Source organism: Lingula anatina, chromosome 4 (assembly GCF_051362555.1).
Source record: "Lingula anatina isolate TDL-2025a chromosome 4, LinAna3.0, whole genome shotgun sequence".
NCBI lineage: Eukaryota > Metazoa > Brachiopoda > Lingulata > Lingulida > Lingulidae > Lingula > Lingula anatina.
The window spans coordinates 25,058,012-25,083,008 of record NC_141770.1 but is presented as its reverse complement, the minus strand read 5'-3'; the positions used below and the strand labels follow the sequence as shown (position 1 = coordinate 25,083,008).

The following is a 24,997-nucleotide window of genomic DNA, read 5'->3' as shown; positions in this document are numbered from 1 at the left end:
AATTATTAGACACGTGTAGTTAGAAAACTGACACAAATCTTGTGATGCTGCTGGGCCAGGTACTTTAATTACATGTATATAGAGACAATGATATTATAGTAATCTGTGTTCAGACGAGGACCATGCTGATTAGAAAAATGTTTCTTTTTGTACCAGTGGCATACTGTGTATGCATTATCACGTGCTCAGAGACAGGTTGTAGTTTTTAATTTTTTTTAAGTAATTCGTGTCCAGTTCCCAGATCATTTTATGATTTTAAACTGTCCCCTTCTAGCAGGTCTTAAATTCACCTGTATGTCCTACGTACTAAATGTAAACCAAGTTCTACTGAATTTCAGTTGAGATTTAATTGAAAGAGATTTTAATTCAAGTGTCCCTAAAATGGGGAAATGCAAAAGTGGGCATTATTGCTTCATATAATGGTGCAGATTTATTTTATTTTATTTTATTATTTTGCTTCTTGGATATCGTCTATGTTCAGATACAATAGTTTCTGCACCTATCACTATACGTAGCCTGTCTGCATGTGTGAAATTCTTGATATTGCATAATTTTAAAATATACTGGGGTAGTGCTAACACTCGTCAATTTAGCCAAATGCTAAAACTGACTTAAGTTGGCTAAACAAAAAAGGTTTGATTTGACAAATTTTAGTCAAATTAAAGCCATTTGGATAACAAAGTGACAAAAAGTGGTGATTTGGCTAAGCGAAAAAAATTGCTGGTGCTACCCCAGATATAGTTATTGTTTTGTTTTGGTAATAATAATTTATTTCTTAAACCCATGATGCATATATATTTCAGCACTTTTTACAAAATTATAATGTTACTACTTATGAAATCTGCTGGTAAAACTCCCTGTTTCCATCATACTCACCAGCCTTTCTGTACTCTACTCAATGCCAGGAGGAGGCATGTAAATTTGTGAAACTGAGTGCATTCAGCAAGAGTCCCCACAGAGTTTGATCAGTCAGCAAAGAACGATCGTTTCATTGGGAATGGGCCCTAAGTGTGTCAGATGTTTGGGGTTGTGATCACATGACCACCTGTAGATAAAACAAACATAAAGTAAAAAAAAGAAAAGATTTCTATTTGGAAAGCAAACATGTTCAATTGCCCATTAGTGAAACTTGTTGAGGAATTGTTAAACTTTTGGGGCTTTGTTTGCAGCCATTTTAGTTGAACATTATCAGAAAATGCTTCTTTTTAATCTGAAGACTCCATGTACATCGTAGTTATTTTCATAGCAGCTGTTGAGAAGGGTAGAGACAAAAATCACAAACTGCATGTTTTTCCAGGCAATGCTTTTTGCCAAAGGAAGTAGTAGCATAAGATGCTCTGGAGATACTAATTATTTTTACGGCAACTCTTGCAGAGCCATACCTGGTTATCCGTGCACCAATTACAGTTATGAGGGTTATTAACATGGGTATCAAAAGTGCATACAGCAGTTGGTGATGTGCACAATTACAAGTTCACAGAGGTTCACAGAACAAGTTGCCAGCAAGGAACCTTTGAAATCCAAGAAACACAAGTGGGAATCACAGGGGGTTTCTAGGGCCTGACAAATTACCCTTTATCAAAAAAATTATTATTATAACAATAAAAAATAAAAATACTGTATGATAGAGATTAAATTACACCTAGAAGATCCTGTAAATTAAAAGGTAAAAAGACAACTTGCAAAACGGGGTAATTAATTTGGAAAATAATGATACATGATAATTGTAACAGTAACTCTTGCAGGGAGTACCTGCTAATCCAAGCATCATTCACTGTGAATTATAGTTGGCAGTTTATTGATGTGGTAATACTTATGCAAAAGGAGGTAGCGTTAAGATGGGAACACGGACAATTTTCACTGCAACTCATGCAATGATTACCTAGTCCATGTCCTGTTTATTAGGAAACATATTTATGCGGCAGTTTGAATGCCAAATGGTTTTCAAATGATGTCCTCCCTGTGTACTTGTTAATTATATTGTTTTATGTAGTTCTCTCTAGGGCACTTTAATTTTTGGTTTGCATATTTTTACATGCAGCACAGCCAAGCAGGTCTACAGGTGTATTGTTTGTAAATATTATCAAGAATGCATTACCAAGAAACATTCTTGATTTTATCTCAGATTTCTTACATTTTGCAAACCGAGATCATTTCCAATGCAGGTTCTATCAGGTCCACACTACTGTGTTAATAGTTACTCTTACAGAGTGAGAGCAGTCTAAAATCATGTTTCTGCTCAAGTTGAGTAGGTCCAAACTCATCAACTCCTTTACCTTATCTCAGTTACAAAGATGAGGTGGAGTAACTGGGGTGGAGGTGGGAGGTTGGGTGGGGGGTAACAGAGAGGCTAAATCTGATGTCTCTGGTGAGCTAATTTGATTTGAATGAGATAATGGGTTGGGTCGCTCTAAAATAGATTGAGCCTGTCTGACTGGAAACATGCTGTTAGGGTAATTTTTTGGAGCCTAATGTGAAAGCATGCTGGCAGATAGGTTATGCACTGATTAGTGTAATGAATGACTGGGGATGAATTATAGACTAAAAGAGAGTTTTTTTCTCTCTCTCTCTCAAGATGATTTTTTCATCTCCCAGAGCATCCTGTGCACATTTCTTTCTTTTACAGGTAAGATGTGTATCTGCAATTGAGAATGTGATTGGAATGAATTGGCTTGTGATTGGAATTAATTGACTCATGATTGGAATTAATTGACTCTTGATTGGGATTACATTGTGTAGAAGTAGACATGATTGACTTTGATTGAAATAGAAGCGTGTGATAACACTCATCAACTAAATAGGTTGCTGAGTCATAATTATAATTATCTCATCAGTTTTTAACTTAAACTTGTATTATCTCTAGACTGCCTGGGAAAACACGTGCATGTGCATGAGTAGAAGTTCCAAGCACTTGGAAAACCCATACATTCCATGTCTCGATCAACGTCCCATCAAATCTGAATTTAACTTGAAAGAGACTAGTTGAGGTCTTCAAATAGACAAATTACACAAGGCTTTCCAACTTTCTAAAACTTAAGTTGAAAAAAGTTTTAATAAGTTGGAAGGTCTTGCTTAGCCAATTAAACAGGAATGTGTGTGAATATAAGTCTTTAAAACTATTTTCTGGTTATTTCTTGAGTTAAAGTCTAATAACTAAAATGTATTTATAGTGCCCTTATGAAAAATTGCTGTGAATAAAGTCTTGAAAAAACCGTCACATTAAGAGAAAACTGAATCATAAAAAAGAATTATATTATTTAAATTAATACCCTGACAACAGTGTTATTGTTATGTTTTGAAAACAGGTCTATTTAAGCACTAAATTTAGAAAAAAAATTATTGAAAGAGTTTGTTTGATAGGACACTGAAATGCCATAAATCAATGGCCTTTTTTTATGATGTTGCTAGTGGCATGTAGCAAAGCTACCCTAAAATTGTTAAAAACTTTTCTTGAGGTGGGTATGTTAAACATGTCATTTTCAACTTATGTTCAATACACTCTAGTCTACAGCTCAGGTTTCAAACACTTTCTGTGGCTTGTTTTTCCTGATTACTGCATGTGATGGCATATATTTGGAAAGGTCAAGGCACATGAAAATGGTCGTTTCAATCACAATTCAAATATTTTTGGAGCAAACTTGGGGTGGAGGAAGCAACATGTTTGTTTCTAACTGTCACCTAGAGACAAGGCTTATTCGATATGTACTTAGGACATCACTATTATTTATACTCAGGCAGCATTTGAACTTTTAACAAAAAAAATGGAAATAATATGTTGACAGTAGTGGCATTTCAGGCAAATTTATACAGGTCTTAATAGCCTAATATAGTACTTAGCATTCATGTTTATTTTAATGGTGTTTATACACTCTAAAAACAACATTTTGTAATTGATTTACTGAATAATTTAATGTATTGTGAGTGGTTATATTAGATTTGTTACGGGTGAAATGAAAGTGGAATAATCCATGCCATCTGGGAGAGTTACAGAGCACTAGGTGTTTTTCCCAGTGTGGACATGGTTACAAATTAGGGAAAACCATGTTTGTTTTTCAGTATTTTTAAACAGTTTTACACTTACAAACTGTTGCAGACAGCAATAAATACCATTTGGATTTTTATTCATGGAAAGTAGCCTACTGGCAGGCAGCAAAGCATGAAATTGGAAAAGAGAATGGCGGTGAGCAAGAAATGAAATTTAAGTATTAGTGCTTACATACATTCCTCGCTTTACACCTTTTTCTCTATGAATTAATTTTTTCTGGTGGATTCCCCTATAAAAGTGCAGGAGGGGATCGAGTTTTTTCTTTGTTCATAAACCTTGCATTTTTGCTATGGCTTTTTAACTTTCAATTTTGTACACAAATTATAGCCACGGACTTTTTTCCATTTTGAAGTCATCAGTTGATAGTTTTGCCAGTGCTCTCATTTCCTCGACATGTACATTTAATTTCCTAAAAATGGAAGGTTCACAGCAGCAGCTAGGTCATTTTCATCAACTGTTTTCTGGATTCACCCTCAGTCTCAAATGCCCTAGAAAACCATGGAATCATCAACAATGACACTGTCTGCCTATTTAGATCAATACTACTCCTAAGGGACACTCACTGAATGCAATCAGTTGAACAGGGCCCCGTAAGCATTGCGAAAAGCATTGAAAGCATTGCGCATTGCTACCGAGCGCAAGCATTTCGATTCCATAACTCGCCCCATATAATATAATGTAGCCTCTATGTGATATCGCTATTCGCAATACGCGATGCTTTCGAGTTATGGGGCCCAGAATAAAGCACCACTTATTTCTAACATACTCGTATAATCACCAGCTTTTCTATATTCTACTCAATGCCAGGAGGCGGCATGTTAATTTGATTGCATTCAGCAAGTTTGATCAATCTACATAGACTGATAATTTCATTGGGAAGGAGCCCTGTGCAAGTCTCTGCAGTTTTCAGTGTCCAGGATACTAGCTGTGTCTGGGTATTCAGGCATCTAGTGAAACTTTTGTGTAGAGATTGGGTTGTACCCAATGTTTTTTAAAGGATTGAAAAGTTTTTTCATGCTTTTTTTCAAGACTTCTGTATAACTGCCCTGTCATGGTAAAGACTACCTTTCATATATCATGCACCAGTCTTAATTCATATTTCATAATCTAAGTAAAACATTATTCACACTTCACTTCATAATCTAATTTTGTTCACACTTCATTTGCTGATTTTTCCTAGGAATTCACCATTGTCAGCTGGGGATTTGATCCTGAATTATTTATAACAGTGTAAATGATATAAAATGACAAAATGGTCAGGAGATGAAAAGATCTTTTTTATCAATTTTTTTCTCAAAATGCACAGAATTGTTATTGATCATATTTTTTAATTCAGGAAAGAATACATGGATGTAATGTGATTGATAGTCAAAAATGAGTAGAATTTGTATAAAAATGTAGAGTTATCCTGTCTTTGGTCTGACAAATTGACAAGTCAATCTACATATCATAGTGATTATTGAGATTTATGGGAAAAATTCAAGTATAGAACTTAAAACTTACAGTCAGCCCTAATAGTTACATTAGGTTTTTCTTTTTTTTTTCTTTTTTTTTTTCAGTGTAAAAACAATTTGACAGAACGAAGGCCAATTATTTCAAGACCTTTAGCGCGTGTGTGCTCAGCAAGTCAAGAAACATTTGACTGGTTTAACATTTTACACTCAGCTTGCCAGATGTAACTAAGGGATTGCTCTAAATGTGCCAAAATTAGGGAGAAGAGATTTAAAAGCAAATTCTAGGGTCACATGTCTATCCCATTTGGAAGAAAATGTGCAAAGGCTGCCAACAGAAACACACTTTCACTTGTGGTACTGCACTTTATGATGTTCTGATAAGTTTGAGAGTCGTACCAAGTAGTTTGCACTCAGTTTCTGTATGGTTTCAATTGTGACAAAATCTTTTGAGGTACAAGTTTATGATAATCACATATTGATCTGATTTGAGTTATTATAGCATATTCCTATATATTTGTTCCTAAAGACCTGGTGCCAGTTATAGAATGTCATCATTAGTATAAGATAGTCATTATAGCATCATTATCTCTAATAACCTGTGCATTTTCAATGGATATTTGACTACCAAATCCTGTTACCAGATGCTGTAAGCAAACAAATACTTAGTATCTATACAGCCAGCCTCTTGGTTCATTTTACTATGAGGCCTTTAAATTCAGAACAGCAGATCCAAGAATCTTTACTAATCCACCGATCCAATACGGCAGACCCTACAATAAAGAAGTGACGACTAATGGGCTGACGGTCTCCCCGCCACCACACACACCCTCCTTGCAGGGGTCTAGCAATTAAACCTCGGAGACCTGATTTAATCCATTTAATTGCATGTGTCAAGGGGGATACCGTCAGCAGATTAGTAGGCTCTTCTTTCATATAGGGTCCACCATATTTGATCTGTGGATCAGTAGATCCTGGGATCTTCTGTTCTGAATGGCCTCTATAGGGTTTGCCCATCAGATAAAGTCACAGGGTGTGTTCACAATGAATCTATTGCACTAGCTAGTGCACACTAACTCAGAGAGGACTCTAACCTAGCGAATGCCACAGATTAACATGCCTCCTCCTGGCATTGACTAAAATACAGAAAAGCTTGTGATTATACAAGTACATGGGAAGCAAGAGAAGGTGTGTTAATCTGATTGCATTCAGAGAGCCTCCTCGAAGTTAGTTCGAACTACATTGTACGATTGTTTCATTGTGAATCCACCCTTCAAGACCAAAATTTACAGAAATATTTGGACAAAAATCTTAAACAAAGGTAAACCTACTAATATGTAGAACAACTAGTTCCCTTGAATCTGATATTGTACCTGTTTTTCTCTGCATATACTGTTAGGGGAATAAATACCGTAAGGCCGATATAGATATGACCAATGATTTAGACCAGTTGTGACCATATTATAGTGGACTGCTTAAGATTTATCCAAAAAATGTCTAATGTCTAATAGTTAGCACAAAAACATGTCTGATACTTAGGACAAAAACATTTAACATTACATCCTTTTGTGGAACCTGCCTCTGGACCAATATATAGTCTAAGTCTGACTTCATTCTTAAACAAAGTGACTTCATTACCGAGTTCATTACAGTGAGACGTGTCACAATTCTTTTCATCATTGTTGTCAATATAAGGACAACTTCTACAAAAGTGGCTGTCAGGGGGTTTCAGTGTGGATTGTGTGGCTGCCAATTTTGCGAGAGTGACAGACAGCTACTGGGGTATCTTTCTTTTAAGTGTGATATGTTTCTTTCTAAGAAATTTGTCTAATTTTCTTCAAGACAGTATTGATTTTGTTATGATATACTCTCAGTTATCCCTTGAACCAAAGGTGACAGACAACTCATGGGTATTAATGCTTATGAAACCCAATTGTTGCACAACAGAGAAGAAATTGCCATTGCCTCAATTGCAGGAAATTTATGATGAGGTGTTATATCAAAGATCCTTACTTATTTCCACCAATTTTTGATATTTCAGGATGTGGGCCCACACCTTCTGCTCCAGACCTTCAAACACTAATTACTAAATTATACATTAGATTGTACTCTGAATGTTCAGGAAGGAGAGAAACATTGGAGTAGGTGTGTGTGGGGGAGGGATAGCTGATAGAATAACTTGCCAGACTGCTAGAATATCTGTGATTTTCATACGGGAACTCAGGACAGATGTAATAATAATTTATTGAGCACGAAGAAATGGTTTACATTTACAGGCTCTCTAATTAATACAAATATAAAATAATAATTTAAGCAGGAAACTATGCTTATCCACACAGGGATACACGCTTTTTAATTGCACTGTTTACAAATTTACATATGGCACTCACACTCTGCACAGAGAGTGGATTGAGTGAAATAGATAGTTTGTTGTCTGTTAGACCCTGCAAATTCACCTCTGGTATGGAGGCGAACAGTATTTCCTGTTCGGCGTACAGTAAAGGGTTGGGAAGCAGCCTTGGTATTAATTCTCCTTATGGTATGCTGATGAAAAAAGTAGACACAAACAAAACCCAGCCTTGGTTCCTGTTGATTAAACCTGAATAACTGATCTTATATGTATGTTATGGTTGTACAAAATTTGACTCTTGGAAAATTACAGCTGATTCAGTGTCTGCTTCAGAGGTGCCTCTGAAACTAATGTTTTAACATTATTAAAACACTATTAAAATAGCTGCTGTTCTACATGGATCTCTATATTTGCTATTCCCCTTTTGTCAGTCTTTTATTGTTGAATTTCCAAATGCCATTTCTTTTAGGACATGAAATATTGATGTCATATTATTGAGAAAAAAGTTATGATGTTAGACATCATACGTAATATTTTGACAATTCCATCATGCTGCAGATGGTGCAGAGTGTTTTTAAACCAAGTCCAAACATTCGATCTGCCATATACATGACAACAACAGAGGTTTTATTAAGACAAAAAATAATACAGTGGCAGCGTCTGATATTTTCTTCACCTTTAAAATGGAAAAGAGAAATATAAGGTTTAACCAGAATGTTTTGTGGAGTTTTTAAGTGGATGTTATAAGTAAATGACTATTAACCCTTGCCTTAGACAGGAGATTATGATATGACAATTTTATTTTAGATACGAAGTGTAAAAGTATTCCCTTTGTTTTTTCAAATGATTATAACTATAGTAAAAACATTTTATATAATGAATACTAAAGTTCATTTGGATTTTCAAAAAATTGTTTGGCTCTTATTTGCAATTAAAGGTAATACCAGAGTGTATCCAGCTGACATTCTGTAAAAAAAAAAAAAAAAAGACTTTTACACCCTGAGTGTCTTAGTTTCAGAAATTCCCTCCATAGCCTCCAACATACATTGGCATTCAATAATTAAGCAGTGACAGAATTTGCATAGTTTGCGTAAAAGACAGTCTTCATTGGCATTATGAAACTTGAGGAACACCCTGGGAACTTCCACATATGTCACACCACATTAGGTCAATCAGTGGAGAACTTCAATTATCTTCCACGCTGTTTATCTCATTTGAACCCTCACTGGGGAATCATAATGCCACGATTAGATACTCCACTGAATGGTTTAATTAAATACACAAAGTAGACTAATCAATTTAAGCAGTTGATTAAGTTGTCCATTGACCTGTACATGTAATATCTATCAAATTATACAATCACTGGGGATTGCCAATAAAATGAACTTGTAGTAGGCTGCGTAAAGACTTCCTAGTTGTGCTGCATGGGCTCACTCCCAATGAATCTAGCATTCTAGGTTGATAAATCCAACTCAACTGTGACCCTGGAACTCCTCTTGACATTAAATAGAATACAGAAAAGCTGATGATTATACAAGTACATTGGAAACAAGAGGAAGCTTGTTAATCTGCTTATCTTATTGCATTCAGGGAGGGTTCCTGCCAAAATGGATCCATCTACGTAGAAAGTTTGTTACATTGGGAATGGACCCTTTGTTATCAAAGAACATTTATTCTGATATCAGTTTAAGCAGTGTTTGCCACCAGTGTTACACTTTGATAGAAAATATATACTTATGCATCAAGCCATGGTATTTTCAGTTAAATAGTAAAGAATCCAGTAAAATAGGTTTTTATTGACTCTTGTGTAATGGTGATCATAAGTCAATAATTGTTTCTAAAAAAGAGACCTAATTTGTTTTCTACGTATGAGGCTTGTGATCAAGAGCCTTTGAAGATGGGTTTAAAAGTCATGCCTGGTAGGCAGAAAACAATTTAAATCTCTTCAGAAATGATTAACTTTTTTTCAGTGTTAAAGGTATCCTCACATGCCAAATGAAATTTTTTCTCAAAAATAAGCAATGATTTTTAAATTAGATTCCCATTGGAAATCGTCTTGCCTGTGGTACTTTGAAACTTGTGGTACAGTAAATGAAATGGCATGTTTGATTTCTGTTGGGAAATGGGAGGCATTGAGTACTTTGAAAAACAGGAAGAATGGACGTAATACTTTAGTTAAGATGAACATGGGGTCTTCTGGCAGTGATGTGAGTTTCGGGATTCAGTGTATGGATTGATGTGCTAGATTGACGTATGTGAATCATGAAAATAAGATTCACCTTGGTCGAATCTATTGTCATATACTGACAACATACTAAAATCAACAACAAGGCAAAGCACACATTTATAAATGAATGATATAAGTCAGTGAGAAATGGTTCTACTTAATTTGGCTGTAAAAACACTGTTGGAGAAAGTATCATTTTGGTAACTGCTTGAACATATTGCCATACTTGTTCTGGATTATACTGCATTCTTTTTCTTTGCTATATTGATACTTTAAAAAATTATATTGGGAGTTTTATCCAAGTGTCATTTTATCTTCAAACCAGCACAGCAAGAGAGTGAAAAAATTCAAAGAGTTCATATATAACCAAGTGAATTCCTATGTGGATGCAATCCAAATTGTTCTTATGTTTTTGCTATTTTCATTCTAGGACAAATTCAAGAGCATGGACATCGAGAGCCTTTATCAGCGCTACTGTGTCCGCCTCAAACACTGCCTGTTTATCAGTCTACTTGTGGTTGTCATGGCATTCTGCACTTCTCTTGTCATCATTGATTTTGCTTCCCCGGTGAGTAACACTATGACACTATATGAAAAACTTTGGTTTTTGCTAACCCTTCATTTAATTTTTGGCACGTTTTCCTTCTAATTTCTGCATTATATAACAAGTCCTTTGAATACCAACAGTGAAATCTTTAATAGATTGTTAGGCCACCATGGGAGTTGATGGCTTACTATAAGCACCTTACACTAATGTTGAGATTTGTGATGGCTGTAAAAACTGAACAGGATAAACATGAAGCACCATACAGCTAGTAAGAATGGCACTCTGTTAACATGATTTTATCAAAAGAAACATCCAATGGCAATTCTGAATATCATGTCATCTTTGGGCAGTGTGACTTGATCCTTTTATAGGTACTTGTGATCAATAGCATGGGCGTAACTAGGCATACGCACGGATGCACTGTGCGTACAATTTTTTGGCCATGATATTATTTTATATAAATTTAGTGTATTTTTCACGGAATATAAAAGAAAATCCTCTGCTTATTAAAGTCACCTGTATGTACAAATCCTCTGTATCAATTGTATAGGCACAATTGTTCTAACCCCCCCCCTTCCCCCCCGTCTTGCAAACTGAGATAAACAATGCCTGTAACCTTAACAGGTCCTATCTTAATCGTACATCTAACTGAAACTTCCTTTACCTCTTAATTGGAGGGTTCAGTGGCCTTCAACTCTTCTGTACCCTCTTTCTTGAGAATATCTGGCGATATTTATCTCAGGTAAAAATCTGCCTGAGTGTTATTTTCAAAGAGCAGCTCCTGCAACCCTGGGGGCACTAGATAAAATCTGGACACCAGGTTTAAGAAGGAGCTAGAGAAACAAAGGAAGAATTTTTCGTGCAAAACTTCAAAGAATTTTGACACGGACTTGACCCAGCTTACCCCTCCAAACTAACAGGGTGACATGGGCAATTTTTACGAACAAATAATTAAACTTAGATGTATCAGAGCTCTATCGTGTCGTACAATTGGTTGTTTTGGGGAGCCATGCATCCACATGTAAGGTGAATGAAACCGTATGTTAGTTCAACTCAGAGGTGGATCCAGGATTATATATTCGAAGGTGGTTCTACATATGCAAAGCTAGCCTCCTTTTAAATAAATATACCGTTCTGGGTAATAAGAATATTGATACTTTTTAAATTGCGAGAATATTTCTGACTGAATGATGATTTTATTATTAATGGAAATTAAGCTGCGATGTGTTGTACATATGCTGTAATTACGCTGTCCTTCATCTCTTGTGTTAGTCTACATTTTGCTGGGAATTTTAAAAATCTGTGTGTACAATTTTTAAGGGTCTGGTTACGCCCCTGAATAGTTCAGTTAGCTAAGGAAGGCCATCAACCCAATGACCAGATCTAACAATACTCATAAGTTTTCACTGCCACTGTGTAGAAAACCTATCATATTTAATAATGGTTTATTACTAAGCTGTTGAACTAACGCTGTTGATTTCTAAAGTTTCTGGAATTTTTTTGAAAGGGATTCTAGACATTTTTGATGTCTTTAACTAAAAGATATAACCACCCTATGCAAGGTGAAGAAAACTAGGGATAGAGCTGTAGCATATGATATGAAGGGACCTCAGAAAGGGCTAATTCATCCACACCATAGTTTCTATACATGTTTCAGAACCCCAGTCACCTCTACCAGGTTTCTATATATTTTTAAAACATAAGATCTAATTTCTCTACATTCCAGCATGCCGACCACCCTAACTCCACAGTCCAGCTTGCAGTCACCTTCAGTGGCACTATCCTAGTCCTCATCATGTTGGTTCTCATCTGCTTCGAAAGAATATTCCAGAAGTTCACAGTCCCAGTGACGTTATTTGTGTGGCTGATTCTCCTGACAGGCACATATGTTTATGTTGGGTTCAGTGATGCCAGGAATTGTATGGACGATGTACCTGTGATATATTACATAATAATTGTGACTTATACAATGTTGCCGCTGTCACAGCGGTGGGCCATCTGCCTTGGGACAGCTACAGGTTTGTCACAGATATGCATAGCCTGGGGTTTTGCTCAGAGATTCAGAGACTATTTGGAGTACCAGGTAGGTGTTGTTAAAATGGCTGCAATTAAGGCAAATCTGCATGCTATCTTTTGGGCCTTTTTCGAGCCATGTTTTTTTCTCTTCTTTGTCAATAAATCTCAACACCACACCTAAATACCATATCTAAATGTTTAGTCAGACGCAATTTTTCTTTCAGCCGTAAGTTAAAAGGTTTTTCCTGTCCATGGAAAAAAATTAACTGGCATTCAGCCTAATATACTGTGTAACCTAACTCTCAACAAAAAATTTATATATTTCCAGAAAATGAAATTATTTAAATAAACTGGGATCAGTCATTATAAGTTTAAAAACAAACAGTCAATACATGTAAGAGACAATAAAATAAGACTTTGTAAAATAATTATACTAAACATTACACACCTATATTGGAAAATAAATTCCGATAATTTTACCATGAAATTCTCACAGTGCTATCCCCTTCAAATGGCACCCAAGGCACATGCCTTATATGCCATACTCAGATATGCCACTGTGAGTTGAAATAATAGTAACAAATGTATTTTATATTCACTACCTTCCAGTTGCTTGCAAACAGTGTGATATTTTTGTGTGCCAATATGGTGGGCATGTACCACAAGTACCTGACCGAGATTGCCCATCGCAGGACATTCCTGGACACACGCAACTGTATAGAGGCACGCATCAAGTTGGAGCATGAAAGAGAACAGCAGGTTTGTATAATAGCTATACCAGGGGAGGCTGGTGGGGGGAGGGGGGGTACCATCATTGGAGGTTGTGAGGGATATTTGTGCAAGATGTCTGTGATGTAAGAGGAGAATATATGTACACCACAGTCTTGATGGGGAGGGGGGTTACATGTGCACGTCTGGCAGTTTATTTTGAGCTGGATTATTAAACATGAGCAGCAGGTTTGTTCAACACCACCTACAGCAGGGTGTGGGGCAGCGCCACCATGTGCGGCATCATGGTGGGAAGGCCAATGCTTACATGTAGACACTGTACTGAAGAAACTACATTTTTTTTTCTTTATTTATGTTTTTTTCTCTTTCATGCAAAAACAGGATGTTTATATGTAGAAGGAAGTGATTTATCGTGATCTATGATTTGACTGTTGATTTATGTTAAACCTGTAGAAGCCCTTAGCCCTTAATGAGTTAAATAAAAGTACGTCACAGTCCCATATGCAGGGCAAATGTCATTTGTATGAAATGGAGCCTGTTTTGATATCTGGGAACTTATCAGATGTATGTATGTTTCTCTTTATACAATACATTACATTGTACAGAGCTGTTGCTGCTATCGGATGTTCCCATGTGATCCTGATTTTATTTTACACTGATTTGTTTATATCACTAAATGTCAGTGATTCCTTTAACTTTCATAGTACTCCCAGGAATTGTTTAACCCTAGAATTGCCAGGTTATTTAATTTGTTCAGAAATTAGGAGGTTGAAGCTAAAATGCACCATGAAGGCAAGCTGATCAAATCTGAGAGCATCTTCCTTACATGATTACAGGGAGCAGGGTCAAATGTGTGAAGCAATGTGAAACTCCCATTGGAATCTTGGCTTTATGATTGCTTCCATCAAATATTCATTTTTAGGTGGTTAACCTCAAAATGCTGTCTTTGATATTTTGGTATTTGGTAGATATGCACTCAAAAGTTAAAGACCAAAAAAGGCCTAAAGCAGCCAAAGCTTCTGGATCTCTCTCTCTCTCTCTCTCTCTCTCTCTCATTGATTCACAAACATTTTAAGCATAATGCTTAATATCTACACACAGGGAAAACACTCACACAAATACTCCAGTATTTTCTTGCATTACACTGGCCCCCTGTGGTTGTGATTTACAGGAGAGGATCTTAGTTAGCTGCCTGCCTAGAAGTCTGGCAAGCCTGCTCCGTGAGGACTTCAAGATGAAAATGGAGATGAAGGCTCCTATTACATCAAAGTTTCATGATCTTTTTGTTCAAACACACCAGAATGTCAGGTACAGAATGCACAGAATATATTGCATGGGAGGAAGTGAAGTTGCTTTGGTTGAAGGATGTGATTGTGGTAGAGGAGATAGCCACATTGCGATTGAGAAGACATTGATTGCATTGGTTGTGATCTACATTATGGTGGAGGCAACAGATGATATTGGGCATAAATATATTGTAACTGAATATTTTTTTAACTTTGTGGTGGTGGAATTCAGTTTACTCTGTGGCATGAGAAATATATTGGGATTTATTTCAGTAACCTGTCTGTTTCTCCTTTTTAACAGCAAGGGAAAGTTTCCAGGTGGCAGATACTCTGTCAGTTTCCAAAGAAACGGTATTTAGAAAGTATTGTGACATAAAGGGTTAAAAAAGATTACAAAAACTATGAAGGATATCCATGAACTAATTTAGGAATATAAGTAGTCAATGATGAAAGTTTGGTTGATAATTTTAATGTTCTACAGTATACAACTTATTGTTTTTATCTGTGAATATTTCTATTTGAAGGATGGATATGGTGAGGAAATGATATAACATTCCATTTTCCAAAGTTTCAGAAATTTTCCAAAATACACTCCTTTTAATTATCTCAGTGACATTTACTGATGAAAATGCTAGCTATTAACAGGCCTTCATTATTTTTCCTTTTAGACAAATATGTCACGGAAGTATAATGATATTGCCATAATCTTGTTCATGTTATTATCATTATTGTTGCAGGAAAAGTTATTACTGAGTGTCATACCAGCTCACCTGGCAGTAGAAATGAAAAATGAAATGATCAGGAAAATACGCACTTCTACAGTTGATCACAATAGATCTTGTAAAAGGGCCTCTTCCACCAGATTTCATGACTTATACGTCAAAGGCCATATTAACGTCAGGTACAGGGGTCATTAATGCCTAAGTGTTGGTTTTTTGTTTAGTTGCTCATTATGATTGAAGTTTTTGTTTTAAGTAATAAAATTTTTATGTTTGTTTTCATTTGAATTTTTTAATTTATTTTGTTTTATTTGCTGATATGCCTCAAAACTTATTAACAAGAGTTAATTTGATTCGAATTTAATTTTTGTGCATGTGGAACATATTGAAGGATTCTTCCAAGAAACTGAAAATTGCTACTACTTTATTTTATGTATTTTTTTATATTTAACACAAACTAACAAGTCTCAGTGAAACTTTTCCTGGTCATAGATTAATCAGTAGTTAAGGAAAGGAATTGAATATATAAGAGAAAAAAACAAAATGTGGAAATTTAATACTGGTATTTTTTCTGACTTTACCACCATATGTTACTCTGACTTGTAATAATAAAATTTCATATTTTTGTTTTCAGCATTTTATTTTCAGATATTGTGAATTTTACGCCTCTGGCATCTGAGTGCACTGCCGCTCAACTTGTCAAGGTCCTCAATGAACTCTTTGGGAGATTTGACAAACTAGCTCAGGTATATACTTAATGATGAAGAGTGTTCAATAATGATTCCATCTTTTCTATGGGCAAAAATTATCACTCTTTCATATACTTTTCCTTTTTTAGAACCATAATAATTATATTTCTATATAGCATTTGTTGTGTTTTAAATGCACAAATAGAACTGTAAGGTAGCCCACTTTTCAGTGTTTTTGCTACCACTCAATAGAAATGCTCTTATTATAAAAAATTATGTTTTAAAAAATATAGTATCTGTAAAATTCATAATTTCACCATCGGGTAATTGTGGTAGTTAAGATATCAAGATTTTGGTAGCTCAGAAGTTACTTAACAACAAAGCCTATGTTCAGTGATGTACATGAGGCCAGTGCCAATACAACAGACATGACAGTACATTGCATGAATCAAAAATTCACTGTTACAGTATTGATTAAAACATACAAATTACTCAGAGTTACAGTTATTATTATATTTTCAGGAAAATGACTGCATGCGTATAAAGATCCTGGGTGACTGTTATTACTGTGTCTCTGGGTTACCCATATCAAGACCTAACCATGCCAACAACTGTGTTAAAATGGGGCTGAAAATGATAGAGGCTATCAGGTATATCCTAGCTTGAGTTTCTTGGAGAATTGGGGTAATACATGCATCTTCTTCATTTTCATATATACGTAATGCACTGTGTTCCTCCACTTATAAGGGGTGCCTCAATCAATAAAAGAGATTTGAAAATGAAGTACATGTAGCTGCATGGCACACTTCAGATCTTACATGTAATTCAGGGTTTTAAAAAATCAGTTCTCAAATTGCATTTTGATCAGTTCATGTGCTTTTTCCCCAGCTGATAGTCTTATAAATAGTCATAAAGATATATTAATGCTTTTCATTAGAATCTACTATACTTTTAATGCAGACAGGTGAGAGAAGCCACAGGTGTCAATGTTGACATGAGGATAGGCATCCACACTGGGAATGTGTTATGTGGAGTACTGGGACTGCGGAAGTGGCAGTACGACGTCTGGTCAGATGACGTCACATTGGCCAATCACATGGAGCAGGGAGGCGTGCCAGGGTGAGGATGGATACTGCTATGAAGAGTATATATAGACAATCTAGTTGTTTGTAGCAATATTAAAGAATGACTAAAATGAATTGTTTCAACTATAAGAGACACTAAGACTTGGTTCCCATACTTAGATCGATCCATCTGGATTGACCTAACTCTCTGGAGGTTCACACTAAATTGCTATCAGCTCAAGAGGCTTAAATGTCTGTCACGCTTACCGAATTAGCTAGGGGTAAAGATAATTACCCCCTAACAGTTTTACTAGGCGTGACAAACATTTAAGCCAGTTAGTTTGATAGCAATTTAGTGAGACTCCCCAGGGAGATAGATCGATCCAAATATCTGTTGGAATGGTCCTTAAGCACATTTACTTCGTGTATGGCCCCTTAGCAAATATTTCAGGCTAAGCACTTGATGTTTTGACCAATGTTTAATTGTTACATGCAGCTTGTATAACCATTCTAAAATTCTGAGTAAAACTGTCATAACTCCACCAGTGGCAATAAATGTGTGTAGCAAAAGAAAAATATGAAAGCAAGAAATGAATAACTGAATTAATTTTTAAAAAATGAAGAAGCATTCAGCTTTTTTTTGCCAGTTACTATTTCAACTTTAATGTGGTCAAGAATTCTTGTTCAAATGCCATAAAATGATACTTTACAGGAGAGTTCACATATCAAAGTATACACTATTGCATCTGAGCACAGAGTTTGGGGTAGAGCCTGGACATGGCCATGAGAGAGATGAATTTATACGAGAAAGAGATGTCGAAACTTATCTTATTATTCCACCAACTAATGTAAGTGGTTTGGAAGATCTGTATGATTGCAAAACCCTGGAAATGTGTAAAATCCCAAGTTATGATAATGTGTGACACAGTCAATTGTTTATTGTTCGAGAAGGTCCAGATGGTACGTGTTCAGACTTGTGATTTTAAAAGAGAATGTTCATGAACTAAGTGTACACTGTACATGTATTAAGGTTGCAGGAGGGCATACAATATTCTCACATTGAGTATTCCAAAATTTGTTTTGCTAATACATTCTAGTAGGACCAAATGAAAGGAACTGCCTGGACAACATCCTTCCTAGTACTCATTAAGTTAAGATAATTAAAGTAAGTTAAAAAATTACTGTAACAATAGTATCTTGTATTATTTTTAGGCTGAGAGTCAAATGACCAGTCCGACCACAGGTCATGGTATAGAGGCCACTATGAGGGCCTCCACCAGGATGTCCAAGTTCCTGGATTCCTGGGGGGCAGATAAACCCTTTGCTAATCTTATTGAATTTTCTATGGCAAAAAATATTGGTGAAACAGTAAGCAGTGTTTCTTCTTGTAATTATTCTTCATTTGAACAACCAGTTATACAAAATACAGTACGTGAAAAAGGGCAAACTTTTTATTGATGTTGATCTGGTAAATATTAGAAAATGGAAATAGATATGAAATAGACAAGACAAAAATATGGAATAAATGGATCAAAATTTTTCATTGTTTTGAACTACCTAAATATTACATTGGCCAATGTGAGGGACCATGAACAAAATTGACAAGATGCTTGAAAAGTCTAAATTGATTTGATACGTAACAAAAATTAAAAGACCGATATGAATGATAGCAGTTCAGGGGTATTTCATTTAAATAATTATAACATTGTACAATTTTAGTATGCATATATAATATGTGTTTTCCATTTTCAGAGTTTAGCCATGATGGAAGGAAACATGAACCCACTCTCTTGTTCTGGAGATCCAAGGTGATTTGATACATCATGCATTTGATCACACTGCATGTATAGCTCCTTATACAGGCCCGTAGCCAGGGGGGGTTCGGGGGGTTCGAAAGAACCGCCCCTTTTGGTGGGAAAAGGTCCACTCTGGGTAAAATTTGATCTAGGTTCATGAAGTTTTTAGAGAAAAAGGTCCACTTTTTCAGAAAAAGAACCACCCTTTTGAAATTGCTGGCTATGGGCCTGTTATACACCAGCTAGGCTTGAAATTGTTTAATTGGAGAATGAAATTTGGCTCACTGTAATGAAAGAAAATGCTGCAACAAAAGAAAAGGCTTAAATATTTAAAGTCCATTGACCCTGATGTATGAATTTTATGTTGACTAGCAAATATTGTCAAAGCCCCAACTTTAAAGAGAGTGCGAGTGGGCAAAAATTTGTTCTCCAAATGATCACCAAATGTGACAGTTTAAATGTATTAGAGACTTAAATAGATATTGGTATACCCGATAATTTTAATTAGTTAGTGTTAAGGCACTTCAAGTTCATTCTTCCCAGGTTAATACCAACTGATTAAGTAGTTAAATTGTGAAATTGGCTGGTTTCGATCAGATTGTTGTAAATTTTTTAATTAATTGAATTTTTATGTACAGACACAGATGTGTCTGTACATATAGCCATCATCTGCGTCTGTCGTCGCCGTCGTCGCCGTCGTCGCCGTCGTCGCCGTCGCCGTGCACTTTTACCGATAACACGATAAATGGAAAACTGTTTTTATGTACAGACACAGATGTGTCTGTACATATAGCCATCATCTGCGTCTGTCGTCGCCGTCGCCGTCGTCGCTGTCGTCGCCGTCGTCGCCGTCGTCGCCATCGCCGTCGCCGTGCACTTTTACCGATAACACGATAAGTGGAAAACCATTTTACCTTTTGACTTGAAACTTGCAGAACTGATGAATATTCATAATACGCAGGTCAAGTTCGAAAATCAGCATGATCGGGTCACTTTTAGGGAATTTATGCTGTTTTTTCACTTTTTTCAGCATATATGCAGCACCGATAACACAATTAGTGGAAAACAATTTTACCTTTTGACTTGAAACTTACAGAACTGATGAATATTCATAATACGCAGGTCAAGTTCGAAAATCAGCATGATCGGGTCACTTTTAGGGAATTTATGCTGTTTTTTCACTTTTTTCAGCATATATGCAGCACCGATAACACGATAAGTGGAAAACCATTTTACCTTTTGACTTGAAACTTACAGAACTGATGAATATTCATAATACGCAGGTCAAGTTCGAAAATCAGCATGATCGGGTCACTTTTAGGTAATTTATGCTGTTTTTTCACTATTTTCAATATAAATGCAACACTGATAACACAATATAAGAAAAACGGATTGGCCAATTGTAATTATACTCACAGGAGTGGTCAATCTTACTAAAACACAGGTTGAGTTCGAAAATAAGCATAATCGGGCCATTACTTAAGAAGTTATACTGTTTTTTCACATTTCCTCAGATTCAATTATTAGGCATGTTAACAGTCTCATTATTTAACTAATAAGATGCCTAAAAGTGTTTGTTTGATATTTCCTGCATCTTTACAACATTGTTAGTTGATTATGTAAAAAACATGGTAAACTTGTTATCATGTATTGTGTAATAAAGTGTCAAAAATGGAAATAAACTCATATCATTGCAGTTTGTCATATTCAATCATCCACTATGTTCAGAATCTCAGAATGGAGGAAATTGGACATTTAACACTGTTCTATTGATACTTTTCCCATCTCATCAATTTTCTTAGTTGGACATATAAAAATGGCAGTAAAATGTTTATTTTGTTTTATGTTAAAAAAGTGTTAAAAATTGAAATAAACCCATTTCAGAACAGTGCTGTCTTGTTTACATTTTGGCATTATCAAGGCGTGACTTTGAAGTTCCATGGGCCTGAAGACCTTTGCTAGTCACATTTTCTGAATATCTGTGATACAAATATTTTATAATTAAAAATTGATGGTCATTAAGCTGTTAAACATTATGTAATATTGCATCAAAATTTGAAGAAACCCCCATTTTGGGCACTGCTTCCATGATGACCATTTAAGGAAAATCATGTCACTTACTGTTCTTAAACTTACAGGATAGAAACATGGGACTAAAATACAGCTTCAGTAGGCCATGCAGTCTGTTTGTTTTTTTTTTTTTTTTTTTTTTTTTTTTTTTTTTTTTTTTTTTTTTTTTTTTTGGCAGTTAAACAGTTTTTTGTGAAAATTTAATTTTTCACATATTGGCATTTTCAAGGTGTGACTTTAAAGTTCCATGATCTTGAAGACTTTTGCTTGTCACATTTTCTGAATGTCCATGTTACTAATATTTTATTAATAACATTTGATTGTCATTATGCTGTTAAACATTATGTAATGTTGCATCAAAATTTGAAGAAACCCCTATTTTGGGCACTGCTCCTATGATGACCATTTAAGGGAAATCATGTCACTTACTGTTCTCAAACTTATAGGAAAGAAACATGGGTCTAACATACAGCTTCAATAGGCAACGCAGTCTGTTTGGGAAATTTTTCTGGCAATTTAACAGTTTTTTGTGAAAATTTAATTTTTCACTTATTTGCATCTTTATTTTCTGTTCTTTGTCTGTACATTTGACAGCTTTGCTGCCTTGTTTCTTTTGGTATGAAACTTACAGAACTGATGAATATTCATAATACGCAGGTCAAGTTCGAAAATCAGCATGATCGGGTCACTTTTAGGGAATTTATGCTGTTTTTTCACTTTTTTCAGCATATATGCAGCACCGATAACACGATAAGTGAAAAACCATTTTACCTTTTGGCTTGAAAGTTACAGAACTGATGAATATTCATAATACGCAGGTCAAGTTCGAAAATCAGCATGATCGGGTCATTTTTAGGGAATTTATGCTGGTTTTTCACTTTTTTCAGCATATATGCAACCCCGATAACACGATAAGTGGAAAACCATCCTACCTTTTGGCTTGAAACTTACAAAACTGATTAATATTCATAATACACAGGTCAAGTTCGAAAATCAGCATGATTGGGTCATTTTTAGGGAATTTATGCTGTTTTTTCACTATTTTTCAGCATATATGCAGCACCGATAACACCATAAGTGGAAAACCAATTTACCTTTTGGCTTGAAACTTGTAGAACTGATAAATATTCATAATACGCAAGTCAAGTTCGAAAATCAGCATGATTCGATTATTGTTAGGGAATTTATGCTGTTTTTTCACTTTTTTCAGCATATATGCAGCACTGATAACACAATAAGTGGAAAACTGTTTTTTCATTTGGCTTGAAACTTACAGAACTAATGAATATTCATAATACGCAGGTCAAGTTTGAAAATCAGCAAGATCGGGCAATTTTTATGGAAGTTATCCTGTTTTTTTTTTCAATTTTTTCAGCACTTTTATAACACCGATAACATGATAAGTGTAAAAATGTTTTTCCTTTCCTTGGATTGAAATTTACAGAACTGGTGAATATTTATTATACGCAGGTCAAGTTTGAAAATTGGCATGATTGGACTATTTTTACAAAAGTAATGCTGTTTTTTTCCCTTTATTCAGCATACATGCAACACTGATAACGCATTTTAAGGAAAACCAATCAGCCTTTTGTCTTGCAACTCACAGGAGTGATCAATCTGACCAGTATACAGATCAAGTTTGAAAATAAGCTTGATCAGTTAAGTTTTGATGAAGTTATTAGCCTTTTTGTATATAAGTGGTTTTTCTTCAGATTTAATTCTTAAGCATGTTAACAGTCTCATAATGGTACTAATTGGATATGTTAAAGTGTTGTTTTAACATTTTCTGCTTCTTAACAATATTGTTAGTTGATTATATAAAAATGACGGTAAACCTATTATCCTGCATTGTGTAATAAAGTATCAAAAATGGAAAGGAACTCATCATTGCAGTTCGTCAGATTCAATCATTCACTATGTTCAGAATCTCCAAATGGAGCTAATTGGACATTATAAATTGTTCTATTGATATTTTTCCTATGTCAACAATTTTCCTAGTTGATCATTTAAAAATGACAGTTAATTGATGATGGTTTTATGTAAAAAAGGTGTTGAAAATGGAAAGAAAATCATTTCAGTACAGTTATCTCTTGTTAACATTTTGGCATTTTGAAAGTGTGACCCTAACTTCCATGTCCTTGGAGACCTTTCCATATCACATTTTCTGAATATCCATGATACTTTTATTTTTTTATAAAAAATTTGATGGTCATTATGCTGTTAAGTATTATGTTATATTGCATGAAAGTTAAAGAAAACCCTATTTTGGACACTGCTGCCAGGATAGCGATTAAGGGAAAACCATGTTACTTATGATAATCAACCTTACTGAAAAGAGTGAAGTGCAGCTTGTGTTGGAAAACCATCGTAATTGTTTTCTGTTTTGAAAGCAATGCAGTACAGTGCTATTTGGTGCAATAAATGTATATGGATAGTAGGCAGTTAATTCAGGGTTATAAAATAATTTGCTTAATTGATTTTCAAGTTATTTCAGGGTTATAAAATAATTTGCTTAATTAATTTTCAAGTGGGTATTAAATGAGATTACATAAACACACATTGAGATTTCATTGTAAAGTCCCATCGGTTTAGCTTTCTTAACTGTGTCACATAATTAGGAATCGATGATTATTATGCAGGTAAATGTTATTTAATATGGAAAATAAGTTTACAAAAAAAAATTTGTGTAACGCTTACATTAATGCTAAAGATGAATAACAGTGCCTTATTATTCTCAAACTCAATAGGGTTATTCATATCATGTTAGTAATTGTACAGCTAGATTAAAAGTTTGAATAGCAGCTTTATTGGTATTTTTTGTTATGTTTTATTTTACATTTTCTTTTAATTTTTTTATGCTGTTTTTTCACTTTTTTCAACATATATGCAACATTAATAACACAATATAAGAAAAACAGCTTAGCCAATTGTCATTATACTCACAGGAGTGGTCAATCTTACAAAAATGCAGGTTGAGTTCGAAAATCAGTGTTATCGGGCCATTATTTTAGAAGTTGTACTGTTTTTTCAAATTTCCTCAGATTCAATTCTTAGGCATGTTAACAGTCTCATTATTGAACTAATAAGATACGTAAAAGTGTGTGTTTGATATTTCCTGCATCTTTACAACTTTGATAGTTGATTATGTAAAAATGATGGTAAACTTGTTATCATGTATTGTGTAATCAAGTGTCCAAAACGGAAATAAACTCATATCATTGCAGTTTGTCAGATTCAATCATCCACATCTGCCATGATGACCATGATGGGAAAACGGGTTCGTTATGATTGTCAAACTTTCAAAAAAGAAACACAGGACTAAAATGCAGCCCAAGTTGGAAAAGCAGTCTAATGGGCTTCTTTTTCTGGAAGTTATTCATTTTAGTTAAATATTCATTATCTTTTTTGCATATTCATTGTGGGACTCGGAGCTCCCATGGACATGAAGCTGGATGGTAATCAAATTTTCTACATGTTCATGCTATTTATAGTCAATAATCAAAAATTGGTGATAATTATTCTATAATTTATTATGTAATGTTACATCAAAATTGACAATAATCTTTTTGCACTGCTACTGCAAACATTATGAAAAGAAAACTGTGTTATTTATTATTATATTTAACTTAAGAGTATGATTTTTAGGATTGGCATGCAGTTCAAATTAGAAAGCCAGGTCAATTGGGTTATCATTTATTATTGAATTTAATGCAATTTTGTGTGAAATTTCATTTTTCTCATTCTGGCACTTTCTAAGTATAAACTTGAACTCTGATGGGCCTGAAGCCTTATGCTTTTACTCTCATCGGTGTTACCTGTTGTGCAAAATTAAAATTTGATATTGACTGTGCAGTTAAACATAATGTATTATTGCATCAGAAGTGGTAGTCTCCTATTTTGTGCATTATTGTTTTGTGCTCTTCTTAAGTTGTGACTTATGGGCCTGAAAGACCTTTGAGAGGGTCAGTCTATAAATTTCCCTTGGGTATCACTTCGCTAATTTCAGTT

At 34.9% G+C, this 24,997-nt stretch overlaps 1 protein-coding gene across 7 annotated transcripts in view; it reads left to right on the top strand.

Annotated features, from left to right (window-relative positions):
- The window catches only part of LOC106151524 (adenylate cyclase type 2-like), a 63,206-nt gene that overhangs the window by 28,813 nt on the left and 9,396 nt on the right, over positions 1-24,997 (top strand). For all 7 annotated transcript variants that reach the window (XM_087010500.1, XM_087010499.1, XM_087010501.1 and 4 more), the window contains 10 exons: positions 10,504-10,641; positions 12,347-12,703; positions 13,246-13,395; positions 15,389-15,552; positions 16,005-16,116; positions 16,582-16,709; positions 17,020-17,178; positions 17,836-17,971; positions 18,336-18,491; positions 18,876-18,931. In XM_087010500.1, the coding sequence (XP_086866626.1) occupies positions 10,504-10,641; positions 12,347-12,703; positions 13,246-13,395; positions 15,389-15,552; positions 16,005-16,116; positions 16,582-16,709; positions 17,020-17,178; positions 17,836-17,971; positions 18,336-18,491; positions 18,876-18,931 (1,556 nt within the window). The remainder of the gene's footprint in view (positions 1-10,503; positions 10,642-12,346; positions 12,704-13,245; positions 13,396-15,388; positions 15,553-16,004; positions 16,117-16,581; positions 16,710-17,019; positions 17,179-17,835; positions 17,972-18,335; positions 18,492-18,875; positions 18,932-24,997) is intronic.